This window comes from Thamnophis elegans, chromosome 9 (assembly GCF_009769535.1).
Source record: "Thamnophis elegans isolate rThaEle1 chromosome 9, rThaEle1.pri, whole genome shotgun sequence".
NCBI lineage: Eukaryota > Metazoa > Chordata > Lepidosauria > Squamata > Colubridae > Thamnophis > Thamnophis elegans.
This window is the reverse complement of record NC_045549.1, coordinates 52,847,592-52,862,047: the sequence shown is the minus strand read 5'-3', so window position 1 is coordinate 52,862,047 and position 14,456 is coordinate 52,847,592. Positions and strand designations below refer to the sequence as shown.

The following is a 14,456-nucleotide window of genomic DNA, read 5'->3' as shown; positions in this document are numbered from 1 at the left end:
AGATTATGTACAACTTTCAAAATAAGTGCTTTAGACTATATGAGAACTCAAGTAAAGCATATGTTCCAGTAATTGAAAAAGTCAGCTCTTTTTCCAAGTCCATGTGGTGGCTTCAGATATTGCTTGTAATCTTCTCATGCCTTCTCATGCACAACTGATATGCTTCATTATTTTTTGCTTCTCATATTGAAACAGCTACACATGTGTTTGCATGCCTGTATAACTGGAAACAGCTTCCAAGGCAGCTGTGTTTCCCTGAAAAAAAAGATGGAACTGTTTCCACATTTTAAAAAGAAGTGTTGTATAAATGTGCTTGGAAATGCTCACTTTTAAGAATTTTTACCACACTAGTTAGTTAGTAATTCACTTAGTCTTTTATTCCATTCAATGACTAGTATTCGGTTTAGAAAACATAAATGTTAGAACATACCAGATTAAGGATGATGCAAATATTATAAAATTGGCAATAAAATAATAAACAGAAATGTCTAAAATGTCAGTGTAATTGACTTTATAGACAATAAAACCACATTTGGCCACTTTTAAAGAAACAGAACCATACTAGTGAGCTAACAATTGTATATAAAATAAATCTGTATAAATCTACACAATTAATTAATAAGGGGATTACAAAATATAACAGTGCCTTTCATTGAATGAACAGTAAAGTAAAACATTTGTCATTTCTTCCACTACCCCTTTACCACAAGAATAGAATCTAGAGTGAAAGGACTTTCCCAAATTTTCGGTCAAACATAGCTGGTGAGAAATGAGAAAGACATATCAGCATATCAAAATCAATATGGTAATAAAGATATTTCTAAGACAAGGGAGAATGTTCATAGATACATAGATAAATAATACAAAAAGGAATGAACTATTTCTTATTGATAGGCATTTTACTTTTTTTTTTTTTTTTTTGAAGCATGGGAAGAGTGGAATCTTCTGCATTGCATGGAGTCATAAAGATTCCAAAAGGATAGCAACCTGCAGTGGTGATGGATTCTGGTAAGTCTTATAACCTAGCAGTTTGAAAGCATGTAAAAATACAAGTAGAAAAATAGGGACCACCTTTAGTAGGAAGATAACAGCGCTCCGTGCGCCTTCGGCATTTAGTCATGCCAACCACATGACCATGGAGATGTCTTCAGACAGTGCTGGCTCTTCGGCTTTGAAATGGAGATGAGCACTGCCCCCTAGAGTCAGTAACAACTAGCACATATGTGCCAGTTTACCTTTATCTTTATGGCATTTTCGGAAATAAAAAATTGATAAGGCATTTCATAACCAGGAATATCAAGTTTTTCTTCCAAATTTGCATATAATGTTAAAGAGTTTATTTGTATGTTTGTTTTATTAGACTTATACCTACTGCAATCTTACCATATGTCAGTACAGATATAATATCTCTAAAATAATTACCATATTTTTCGGAGTCTAAGATGTATATACCAGAGTATAAGATGCACCAAAGTTTTGAAGAGGCAAATTTTTAAAAAAGTAGGTAGGTAGATAGAGGGATAGAGAGGGAGAGACAGAGAGAGAAATAGAGTAGGTAGGTAGGAAGAGAGAGAGTAGTTAGGTAGGTAGGTAGATAAAGGGAGAGAGAGAGTGTCGGTAGGTAGGTAGAAGGATAGAGAGAAATAGAAAGAGAGAGAGAGAGAAATACAGTAGATAGGTAGAGAGTAGGTAGGTTGGTAGGTAGAGGGATAGAGAGAGAAATAGAGAGAGATAAAATACAGTAGGTAGGTAGGAAGAGAAGGTAGGTAGATCGGTAGATAAAGGTATATATATAGAGAGAGAAATAGAGAGAGTGTGTGTATCAGGTAGGTAGGTAGGTAGAGGGCTAGAGAGAAATAGAGAGTGAGAGAGAGAAATTAGGTAGGGAGAGAGAGAGAGAGAGTGAGTAGGTAGGCTGGTAGGTAGAGGGACAGAGAGAGCGAAATAGATAAAATACAGTAGGTAGGTAGGAAGATAGAGTAGTTAGGTAGGTAGGTAGATAAAGGGAGAGAGAGAGAGAGAAATACAGGGCGGGGCATAACCTTTTCCTAGGGGGTCACAGCAAGATCGACAGCAGTTTACAACTTCCGCGACACCTCATTTTAAAGCCCATAAAAAACTGAATTGAATGAGCTATTAAATGTTAAATTTGCTTTAAGAATGGCTGGAAAATTCGATTCGGAAGAACAAAGGATCATTGACAGAATAAAATGCATTGCCTTTCAAGAGGCTCGCGATGCTGGAGCGACGTTTATCAATCGAAAATGGATTGCAAACAAATTGAAACGTCATCCGGATTGGGTTACTGATAATTGGAACAAAACAGCCCAAGAATGTTTCACAAAATTTGGAGAAGGGCGTCCTCTGCAACTGTCCCAAGAAAGCAAAGCCATCATTGCAACTGGCAGTCGCAAACAACGAAAAGGAAACCGAAAAGTGGCCCAAGAAATCCTTCAAATTCGTGGAAAACGAGTTGATCAAAGGACAATCGGCCGATATCGAGAACGAGAAGGTTTGAAGCCATTCCACGTCATTTGCAAACCATTGAAAACTCAAACACACGTTCAAGATCGGCTTTGGTTGTGCGATTGGTTGTCTGAATGGACCGAGGAAGATTTTCTTCATTTGGCGCCATCTGACGAATTCTTCGTTTATGCCATTCGAAAACCGAATTTCCAGAACGATCGAATTTGGGCTAAAGACGTCGACGACATCGCCAAACATGAACGATATCGACAAATCGTTCGCAATCCGACTTGCATCGGGATTTTCGTCATTTTCACAGCCAAGAAACTGCATTGGGTTTTGAAGGATAAAGGGGAATCCTGGGATGGCAGTTATTTCCGTGAGAAAATTTTATTGGAGAATGTCATTCCATTTCTCAGTGATCCAGACAATGTCTTGGTGGTTGGTGAGGCTGTCTTTCTTCATGACAAAGCTCCTTGCATGCGTGCAAATGCGACTCAGCAATTGTTAAAGGAAAACAATGTCGAATTTTTGGGCAATGACGTCTGGCCGGGAAATTCGCCAGATCTCAATCCGGCAGAGAACATTGGGGCCATAATTAAGGATGAAGTGGAAGCTCTGATGATTCAGGAGCAAGGTCAAAATCGATATTCGGTTGAAACTTTGAGAATGAATTTGGAAACTGTGTTGAAAAATCTGGAAAATCGAACGGAACTGTTTGAAGATTTGTTGTGTTCTTATCCACCTCGTTTGAATGCTGTTCGAAGGGCTAATGGTGGTCATACTGACTATTAAATCGTGTCAATAAACTCAGTTTTTGATGGGCTTTCGAATGGTGTATGAATTATTTGTGTTGTTATTACAAGTGTTGCTGTGACCCCCTAGGAAAAGGTTATGCCCCGCCCTGTACAGTAGGTAGGTAGGGAGAGATAGTGTGTGTGTAGGTAGGTAGCAGTGGTGGGTTTCAATTTTTTTTAGAACCTATTCTGTGGGTGTGGCTTATTTTGTGGGCATGGCTTGGCAGTCGTGATTGTGCAGGTATGGACAACTTGACATCACTCATGCACACTCAGTCACATGACCATCACCCCCAAGCCATGTGGCAAAAAATTTTGGGACTCCTATGAAGGGTGGGGAAGAGAGGGGAAAACCTTCCAAAAATAGACAACTGGAGGATTAAGGGCCGAAATTAGTAAGATTGGAGAAGGCAGGACAGAGGGGAATCCAGTAGAAAGCTATCACACGCTGGGGAAAGAACTTTGGGAGATCGGAGGAGGCAGGACAGAGAGGAATCCAGGAGAAAATCCTGAGCTTGCCGCTGCTGTCTGGTGGATTGTGCTGCTGAACCTCTCCATGCTTCTCCGTTCACCACCTCCACTCTCAGGTATGGGACTTGACACCAAATTGGGCTGGGCTAGTGCAGAGGGTGGGGTGAGCGAGCGACAGGGCCGGGGCAGGTGTTCCGGAAGTTACTTTCGGGTCCAGTGATCGAACCTCCACTCACCGGATTGGTAAATTTCACCATCCGGTTCTCCCGAGCCAGTGCGAACCGGCAGAAACCCACCACTGGTAGGTAGGTAGGTAGGTAGAGGGATAGAGGGAGAGAAATAGAGAGATAGAGAAATACAGTAGGTAGGTGGGGAGAGAGATAGTAGGTAGGTTGATAGATAGCGGGACAGAGAGATAGAAATAGAGAGAGAAAGAAATACAGTAGATGGGCAGGTGTTTCTGCTGGCACAGCACTTGATCAATGTAATTCTCATCAATCAGTTACAGAGCTTTCCAAAAGGAAAAAAAGTTTTCGCACTCTGCTAACCTCCCCAAAACGGCCAGTTTTTCACGAAAATGGGCCCACCTTCTTTTCAAACAAAGGCATGAATAGCCTTGGGAGGTCTTGCAGAGTGCTCCTGGGGGAGGTGGGGGGGCCAAAACGAGCAAAAAAGGCCCGTTTTTCGCAAAAACTGGTCTGTATTTTGCAAAAAAAAAATGCATGCATAGCCTAGTGAAGGCTTATAGAGTGCTGCTGGGGGCTGGGAGGGCAAAAATGGGCTCATTTTGCCATTTTTTGCTCATTTCTCCCCCCCACAGCCCCAGGAACTCTCTGAAAGCCTCCATAAGGGTATGCATGGCCATTTTGGTGAAGGGGCGGGCCTTCGGGAGGCAAAAAATGCTGTATTCGGTGTATAAGATGTACCCAGAATTTCAGCCTCTTATACTCCAAAAAATATAGGAGATTTTTCCCTTATGGAAAGGTAACACAGTGGGGGCTGATCAAATTTCTGAGGAAAGATTTTTTCAAAAGCAACTGAACCAACAGGAAATCTATTTGCTTCACTTCATGGAAGTAGGTTATCACAAGCTCTTTTTTGCACTGATCAGATATATCAAAACTGATTAGAGAAGATAATCTTGCAAGTATTCTTGTGCCAAGCAGCATAGGGATGTAAAGCCAAAACTATCTTTAGCTTTGGCTTTAAATTGCATCGAGAACCTAGAGATAAGCAGTAATAGTCTCATAATGGTGATAATGAATGTAATTCTGAATTCCATTTTTTACAAGATTGCAAAATAATGGCATTTTCTCTATTAATAGGCGTGTATTGTGAAACAAAAAATATGAGGCATAGAATTTCAGCCCTTGCATGCCTTCGGATAAGTAGAATTGAAAGAAAATGAATGGCCCAAGTTGACCCAGTAAGCTTTCTTGGCTGAAGATGAACCTGGAACTCTCTGATTCTAAATCAACATTTTTTATCCCCTGCCTCTTTTATGAAGTTTATTGTATAGGCACTATTTCATAATATGATGCTCACTTTGGGATAAACTAGAGCTCCATTGCTAAATATCCTTGTCGCTTAAAAAAAAATAAGGCTATATTTTCTGATGAAATGCAGACTAATAAAAGATCATAATGCAGAATTGCATGTTACTTTGAAAAGACAATAATACAGATTTACCAATAATTAATACTACAAAAGAATGATTTCTATGTATTCACATATAAAATGCATCATAGGATTGTTTGGTTTGTTTCATGCGGTTGATAGAATAGACTTCTTTTGTTATATATGTCTAAAAATTGATAAAATTAAACATTTATTGGAGTAACTTTAGTTGCATATTCTGATAAAAACTCAATTGATGTCTGATATGTTTTTTCATGTTGTAATTCAGCATTATTCGGACAATTGATGGCAAAATTCTCCACAAATACAAACACCCAGCTGCAGTTTTTGGCTGTGACTGGAGTCAAAACAACAAGTGAGTTGTTATTACATACATAGTTCCTTATATATTAATGTCATAGCACTAAAGAGAACTAATACTAAAATCACTGTCACTTATATAATATATATTTTTTCTAGTATTGTAACATTGTTAGATAAGATCAACATAAACTTTGCTTTGTATTACCTTTTTTCCAGTGTTACCACTCTTCATTATTGTTTCATTAAGCATTACATGTTCCAGTTACTTAACAATTATGAACAAGCATTCTCTACATTTTACCATGTTCACATGTAGCATCAAGAGTTAAGGTTCATATTGATAAAAGTCGACTGAAGTATACATGATATAATTATTTCAATTAATTAAAATAGTATTCGCTGACCTAGTTAATTTAATTTTATCTTTGTCTTATGATGACTGGCAGTTAGTTATAACTGCTTGCTTAGCATCTCAGATTAGAATAGACGCTATGGGAACTTTCATTATAATACTTTAAAAAATAACAATGTAAAAAAAATGGATGCCATGTGCTGTGACATCAGAATTTTTAAAGTATGCTTTGTTTTGCCACTTGAAAGCAGATTTGCAAGCAAATAAAATCGGCTATGCTGACAAAATTATTCAAAATTATGTTTAGACTTTAGCAGCCTGATTTTTTTCTTTTTTCCTTTTGTTTTTTGGCATTGTTTGATATTCACAGTTTTGACAGAGGGTAAAGATGAAAAGAAATTTTCTTCTGATATTCTTTATTTTATTTATAAACATTTCTTAATTTTGTTCTTCATCCATGGCCAATTATAATATACAAAAATCATAAAACATAGTGTAAACACAAATAAGTATAGCAACAAATTTTTCCACTAAGGAAATTACTATTATTTTCAATTGCATGTGGCAAAAAAGGAGTTGCTGTCAACTATTGTTGAAAACTATGCCTTCCAATGTTTGTGCTGGACTAGCCTACAGAAAAAAAGTCATTTAGAAATGCTAGACTTAATTTGGTTCGGATATAACAAAAAGGAAATAATGGGATATATAAGAAAAAACTGAAAAGTGTTTCTTTATAGAGGAGTTCCTCTGTGCTTTTATATATCAGAGCTTTCAAACTGAATTGGATTAGATAATAAATAGGGAAGCTTTTGAAAAAATAGTTTTCTTTATGTTTTCAACATTATTTTAGGGGGGGGGGATTGTTTTAGCAATCAAGATCATATGCCAATAGTAAAACATTTTGTAACAATTTTGGGATTTTTCTTTCATATGTGCTGGCCCCAACAATATTGGAAAATGATTGATTGTGTGTGTGTGTGTGTGTGTGTGTGTGTGTGTAATAATTTGTATATTTGACTTATTAAAGCAAATAATGTTTCAAATGAATCTATATTTACTTTTATAAATAGTCATAGTACTTTTTCTCTATAAAGCTGAATAGCCTCAAGTGTGTATATTGTGCTGGAAGCTCAGAAGATCACTCTAAGCAATAAGAAATAGTAGGACTTCTCTGCTTCCAAAATATTTTGAGGAGGTACTTTGGAATAAATAGTGCAGTATCTCTTTAAAATACTTGCCTTTGTTTTTTGGGCTTTTCTACTTATCTAAAAAACAAATACAGTTCCTATAATGAGTTAGTTAATTAAAACTGCTATGTCTTTAAGGCACTCATTAAAATAGTGCAACTTTTTTCAAGGTTGCAGGGAAACCTGAAAAAAGATGTGGCAACTTTAATTAGATGCTGCAGTTGTATACCCGTGCATCCTTAACCACTTCTAAAACATTTTAAAGCACTTATAGTCCCAGAAAATAAGTATTACAAAGACAATTGGACAAAAGCCATTTAATAGCAATAGCAATAATAGCAATAACAGTAGACTTATATACCGCTTCATAGGGCTTTCAGCCCTCTCTAAGCGGTTTACAGAGTCAGCATATTGCCCCCAACAACAATCCGGGTCCTCATTTAAAATTATTTCCACACTGGTATACCCTTCTAGGAAAAAATATCAAAATGTCAGAAATGATTACTATGAGATAAACACAGTTTCTCTTCAATTTGGTCATCTTTTTTTTTCTTTTATTTTTTAAATGCTTTAACTTGTGAGCCATCAAGAGTCATTGGGAGTTCAGTGGCAAATCTCTCTTTTTATGACCCTGTAGGTGTGGTAAATAAAATGAATAAATAAAAAATAAAGTTGAATTTCTGTATTGTTATTATTTTATTTTATTCCACTTAATATAGGCTCCTTTATTTTTAAATATCCAAATAATGATTTGTAACAATTCATGCTGTGAATAAGCAAAATATCCCCCTTTCTATTTTCTGTCGTAAACTTGTATAATTGTCTATCCCACATCTCTTTTCATATCTGTTGCTAATACTTAGTAACCTTTATCTCAGCAATTTTAAAAGGTGAAATTCAAATATGATAATTGATTGCTGTGATTTTTCTTATAGAGATATGATAGCAACCGGATGTGAGGATAAAAATGTCCGTGTTTATTACCTAGCAACAAGTTCTGATCAGCCACTGAAAGTATTCAGTGGACACACAGCAAAAGTATTTCATGTAAGATGGTCTCCCCTAAGGGAAGGAATACTTTGCAGTGGTTCTGATGATGGGTAAGTATATTTCCTTTAAATGTAGGTCACTACATAGAACTAAATGTTTGTCTATTGCTTATATTGTAGCCTCATCATGGTCATCCAGGAAACGGATATTTTTTACTACAGTGTCCCTACAGGGCTTGCGATAGAATAAAATGAATGTTGTAATGCATTAATATTTTTGCTATAGAAGCTATTTACAGAATTTCACTACCACAATCATTTATCTCACTAGCATAAAGATGAAATACAGTATCTGTGTGTGCGCGCACACATACATTCAAGCATTTGGCTAAAATTTGAATATCAGGATAAATTTTGTGGAATTCAAATCTAGACTGCAACCAAACTGCTTTCATTAATAAAAAATGGGATTGGTGCCTGTTCTTTATATTGATACTGAATGAAACATATTAATATTTGCAGTAATGTTTTAATTATCTGAATTCTACACTATACAATAATTATTTGATGATTGACATAACTAGCCTATGTTATAAATCAGATATCTATGATCTATATGTAAGAGGCAAAAACTGGTTTCTCCAATGATTGCAAAGAAGCAAATCGTATTGTAATTTTGGCCTTTTTAATGCAGGTACCGTGATTTCAAAGGATGATTTATTTATTTACATTTCATAGTATGCTGCCTATCCTAGCAACTTAGTATTCTATAGTAATGCAGCCAATTACAATTTGGTGCGATATGATACAAGTTATTGGGAAGATGGATGTCATCAGCTGAATGCTTTTCACTCAGCATCTTTCAAGGCTACAAGAAATTGGCTGTTTGCCTCTAATTATGTCAAAATGAATGCTGGGGAAATGTTAGAAAGGCATTGCATTATTTTATATCAGGGTGAACTGCCAGAAGAAGAATAGACAAATTGGGCAGATAAAGATGGCATATAGCCCATACTACAATCTGCATTACTGGTATTTAATGTTACTTATAGCTTGAACAATGCAGTTCTATAATAGATAGTTCTGTTATAAGTATGTAGTTTTATATTACTTTCATCAGCCAAGTCAGAACACTGGTCTTATATAATCAGCTGTCCTTTTGTGGAATATCCCAATCTTTATTGCATTTGTTTTGAGTTCTAAATATGGTATCTATTCAATAACCTTAAAGCAGGCTTTAGAAGATTTCAGCTGCATTTCTACATCCATTTATAGGTCTCACAATCAGTAGGACTGAATAGGACTCAGTAGGATTGTAGTATAGCATGGCAATAGGAAAAAGCAGCAGAGAAAACCATGTTTCTTTTCCCTCTAGTGGAGAAAAGTAAAGGGGGGATACTATAAAATGGAGAAATGCTTCACATAAAATTGTGAAATGGTGATTCATATATATGTGAGTAATTATAAGATTAAACATAAATACTTCATATCATCTTTGACGGAATGAATATCTTAAGTTCCTTTAAAAAAACAGACTTTATTTTCAAATACCAGTGTGGTTATGGCAATTCCAGTTACTATGAAAAACTATTACTTCGGAACATTAGGTCTTAGTTTTTCACTAAATTGAAAAACTAAAATAATGTCCCTTAATTTATAGTAAGATAAAACTCAGAAAACAGGGTGCTGTGACAAATTCTCATCAAGATTCTTCCATGCACCACAACTAAGTTTGTGGTTTTATCTGGAGATGATCAAAATATTGCAATAAAATGCCATCTTTTTTTTATAGCACTGTTCGGATATGGGATTACACACAAGATGCTTGTATAAATATTCTTAGTGGGCATACAGCACCAGTACGAGGATTGTTGTGGAATACAGAAATACCTTATCTATTGATATCAGGCAGTTGGGATTATACAATCAAAGTATGGGACACAAGAGATGGTACATGCCTGGACACTGTATATGATCATGGTGCAGATGTTTATGGTAACATGTTTGATTTTATGTTTTTGCACATTTTATATTCCTTTTGAAAATCCTATTTTAAAATATTGCATTGAAATTCCTTAATTCTTTTTCTTTAGGATTAACTTGTCATCCTAGCTGCCCCTTCACTATGGCCTCCTGTTCCCGAGACTCAACTGTGAGACTTTGGTCTTTAACACCTCTGATAAATCCTCTCCAATTATGCATCTTGGCAGACAGATCATGGGATGAGATAATTGGAAACATTGGTGGGTAAATGATAGCCGATTATATACAAAATGATCATATTTCCACATACTTTTCTATGGCTTTTGTGAAAGGCTGTGGAATATCTCTAATAGATTTATAATCGTATCTTGGTACTCATCATTATTTGGTTCTGGAAGGCACAATGAGTAGCAAAAATGATGAGTACCAAACAAATTTTTCCCATAAGGAATAATGTAGTGAGTTACAAGGCAGCCAATACTGACAAGTTCTAGTGTGCATTGCGTACCAAGCAAATGTTGAATACCAGGACACCATTTTCACATTAAAATGTGTTGAGTTCCAAATTCGATGAGTTTCAAAACAGTTGAGTACCAAGGCATCACTGTATGTTCTTCAGGTCATACATGAGTTATATTCTCTTTTTTACTCTAAGCATCACACACAATTTCTATAGATATTGTATTTTCATTATCCCCCCAGGTCTTGCAGTTTGCTATAAGTATGTTGATAATTAAATGTGTTGATAAATTTGATACACATTTTATATCCATATTAGATACATACCCTTATTAGAGTGAACAACCATCTTGTTCTCACTGTTTGGAATTGATTTTCCTTTGAACTATTTTTAAAGTCAGATTTCCTGAAGTTTTAGAGACTTATTCTTCTCTTTAAGAAGTAGCAGTCCCTGATAGTTTTAAAAATAATGGTATTACTGGGATAATATAATGCTGTAAAATAATTAAATAACTGTTTTTATATATTTATTTATATACAAAATTAAATATCTTTAAATTTTATTGCTTTATTGTTTGTGCTTAGGTATCAACAGGTACCAAATAAAAATACTATTTTAAATACACCTTATCATTAGTGTACAAATAAATAAGAACAAACAAATTTGACAATTTCAGCTGACATAGTTTATTATGTTCATGAAGGTATACAACTTGTATCACAAATGGTTTTGCATAATTAATGGTGAAACAGAATACGAATTCTTACTGAGTAAGAAACTGTACTCAGGAACTGATACCCATTAAACATTCTATTTTCTTGTGTGAAATAAGATTTGCAATACACAAATCGTAATACCTGAAAGCAGATTTAATAGAAACAGACATAAGAAATGTTCAGGATAATTGCCCATACCACAGAACAATATAGATAGTGAAATATGTGATATGTTACTGTAGAGTACCTAGGTGAAGTTGAGATGGTAAGCAAACCAAGTTTGGCATATAATTGTCTTAATCTATGAGGTAATATATATATTGATATTATGTTCAATTCTCTTTTCAAAACTTATTGGTTTTCAATAGATCGTGCGGTTGAAATAGGCGCTCCTCCTTTGCTATGTGGGAAAGCATCTAGGGATATTAAACAAGAAATAGAGAAGCTAAACAGTAATCCTCGAGGAAGAAAACTAAGATGGTTTTCAGAATGTTTATCAGTAAGTATTAATTATTTTTAAAAAATGTATATATGCAAAATAAAATTTCCATTAATACTCTATTTACTGCATATAGATTAATATTGAATTTAGGTTCACTGAAATCAATTAGCATAGTCAGAACATAGGAATATTGATTTAAGTGGGAATTAAATGCTGCAGATTTGAATCATTCTAAAAATTAAACTCTTTATATATAATATAAAAGCCCTTGTTTAAATTAGGCAAATAATCTGCAGTTTTCTTTGTTATTTTCTATCTGTTGAAAGATTTTATTATGAAATCTTGATATACCTGAAAAATAGAGGGAAATTTGAACTGTATAAAGACTTTATTATGGTTTTAGGCTAGAATAAACTGTACATAAATAATCCAAAGGCCATATTATGCAAGTTTCATAAATCAAAGTACAATGCCAGTAAACACTTTTAAATTATATAATTTATTTATTGATATCTTCCCTATATGACTTTTACTGAGCAGCTAGTTCTTATATTATCAGCATGCGCAGAAAAATTAGTTCCAACTTAAAATAATAAAATTTTATAGTGACAGAAATTGCAAAAGATCACAGGCACTTAGAAATAAAGAGCAACCTATAGAGCCTCTCTAAAGGCCCCACATGGAATTCAGTTTTGGTCGCCACGATGTAGAAAAGATGCGGAGATTCTAGAAAGAGTGCAGAGAAGAGCAACAAAGATGATTAGGGGACTGGAGACTAAAACATATGAAGAACGGTTGCAGGAACTAGGTATGTCTAGTTTAATAAAAAGAAGGACTAGGGGAGACATGATAGCAGTGTTCCAATATCTCAGGGGTTGCCACAAAGAAGAGGAAGTCAAACTATTCTCCAAGGCACCTGAGGGTAGAACAAGAAGAACAGGTGGAAACTAATCAAAGAGAGAAGCAACTTAGAATTGAGGAGAAATTTCTTGACAGAACAATTAATCAGTGGAACAGCTTGCCTCCAGATGTTGTGAATGCCCCAACACTGGAAGTCTTTAAGAAGATGTTGGATAGCCTTTTGTCTGAAAGGATATAGGGTTTCCTGCCTAGGCAGGGGGTTGGACTAGAAGACCTCCAAGGTCCCTTCTAACTCTGCTATTGTATTATATTGTAAATACCATGAATCAGCCAATAAAATACTTTCATAAGAGCACCTTGAAAAAGACTTTAATTGCAGACTGTATTCTAATATGGCATAAACAATATTTTCTTTTTTCTTTTTTTTAATAATTCTAGCCTCGAGGAGGCAGTAAAAACTTATGGGATCTGGTTGCAGTAATAAAGGGTCAAGATGACAGTTTGCTCCCACAGAATTATTGCAAAGGAATTATGCATATGAAACATTTGGTTAAATTTAGAATGGTAAGTTAAATATTCAGACTGAATATCTTTGTATCATTTTTGGCAGTGCATATCTATGTAGCCATAGTTTTTCGCGCAGACTTGCAAAAATGAATTTGCATTGCCATATGAGACTCCTTCCCTCAGTTTGTTGGGATTGGGGAGAGAGAGAAGACAAGGCAATAAATGGAATGTCACTGAGCAAAAAAAAAGTGGAATTTCAGCTAGTCCTTATTTCCTCCTATTTCTGATTATTTCCTCTCATTATTTTCTTTGATAGCAAAGGAGAACAAATAGTAACTTAGGCAGCAAAAATGGCAAAGTCCTTCCTTTGATCACTCATTACGAATTAGAGTGATGCACTTTGGGGACTAGAATAGTTTAGCTTCAGTCCTGTAGGGAGTAATCCAAGGGGCTGGGAACTCTTGCTAATTGGAGATTATCTGCCCCCACATCTCTAGAGAAAATGTTGAAAATTGTCTTCTCAATTAAACTGGGCAGAAGTTTAATTAACAACTTCATTGGCACTGTGGGGACCCAGAATGTAACACCAATTACAGACCGGTATAGCTTGATAGAAAGAAGGCTCATAATTACTAAAAATGTCATACAAAAATTTTTTGCAAAAAATATTTATAACAAAATTCTCTAAAACAGTATGGAAGGAAGAAACATTTGAAACCCATTCTTGGATATTAATTCCGCTCTCTTTTTATATATCTCTTCTTGCACTTGAGCCATTGAATGGCAGTGATTATAGAGCTAAATGTTTTTTAGGCTATATTTAGTTTAGCTTATGTTTTTCCTTAGTAGATTAAGCATGGCAGTTACAGATGATAATCAAATCCTTAGTGTACAAATGTCAAAATATATAACAACTCTTCTCAATTACTATGCAAATTTTATTACTTTAGTTATACAAGAATAGAAATGCCATGTTTATTTTTATTTTTCAGAAGAATTTTCATTGTAATGAAACTTTTTTATTATAAAAACTACAGTATTGAGTTGAATTAATGCAAATTTTAAGAAATATTTTAAACCAACAGATCAAGGATTAGCTTTTTAAATATATGCTAGAAATTAAAGAAACCTTACCTTTTTGCATAATAATAATGTATCACCTTTTCATATATTTTAAAGTATTTACATCTGAAATATTTGGGATGTTTCTGCAAACACATCTGCAAACTGAGTTGAAACAAAGAGATGTACTTTTCTTCAGCATGACTTGCTCCAATGAATTCC

The 14,456-nt window shown here is 34.9% G+C and overlaps 1 protein-coding gene across 5 annotated transcripts in view; it reads left to right on the top strand.

The window, feature by feature from the left end:
* Window positions 1–14,456, top strand: part of WDR17 (WD repeat domain 17) — a 67,620-nt gene that overhangs the window by 29,549 nt on the left and 23,615 nt on the right. For all 5 annotated transcript variants that reach the window (XM_032224283.1, XM_032224285.1, XM_032224284.1 and 2 more), the window contains exons 10-16: window positions 926–1,008; window positions 5,641–5,727; window positions 8,150–8,314; window positions 9,996–10,198; window positions 10,297–10,446; window positions 11,731–11,861; window positions 13,104–13,229. In XM_032224283.1, the coding sequence (XP_032080174.1) occupies window positions 926–1,008; window positions 5,641–5,727; window positions 8,150–8,314; window positions 9,996–10,198; window positions 10,297–10,446; window positions 11,731–11,861; window positions 13,104–13,229 (945 nt within the window). The remainder of the gene's footprint in view (window positions 1–925; window positions 1,009–5,640; window positions 5,728–8,149; window positions 8,315–9,995; window positions 10,199–10,296; window positions 10,447–11,730; window positions 11,862–13,103; window positions 13,230–14,456) is intronic.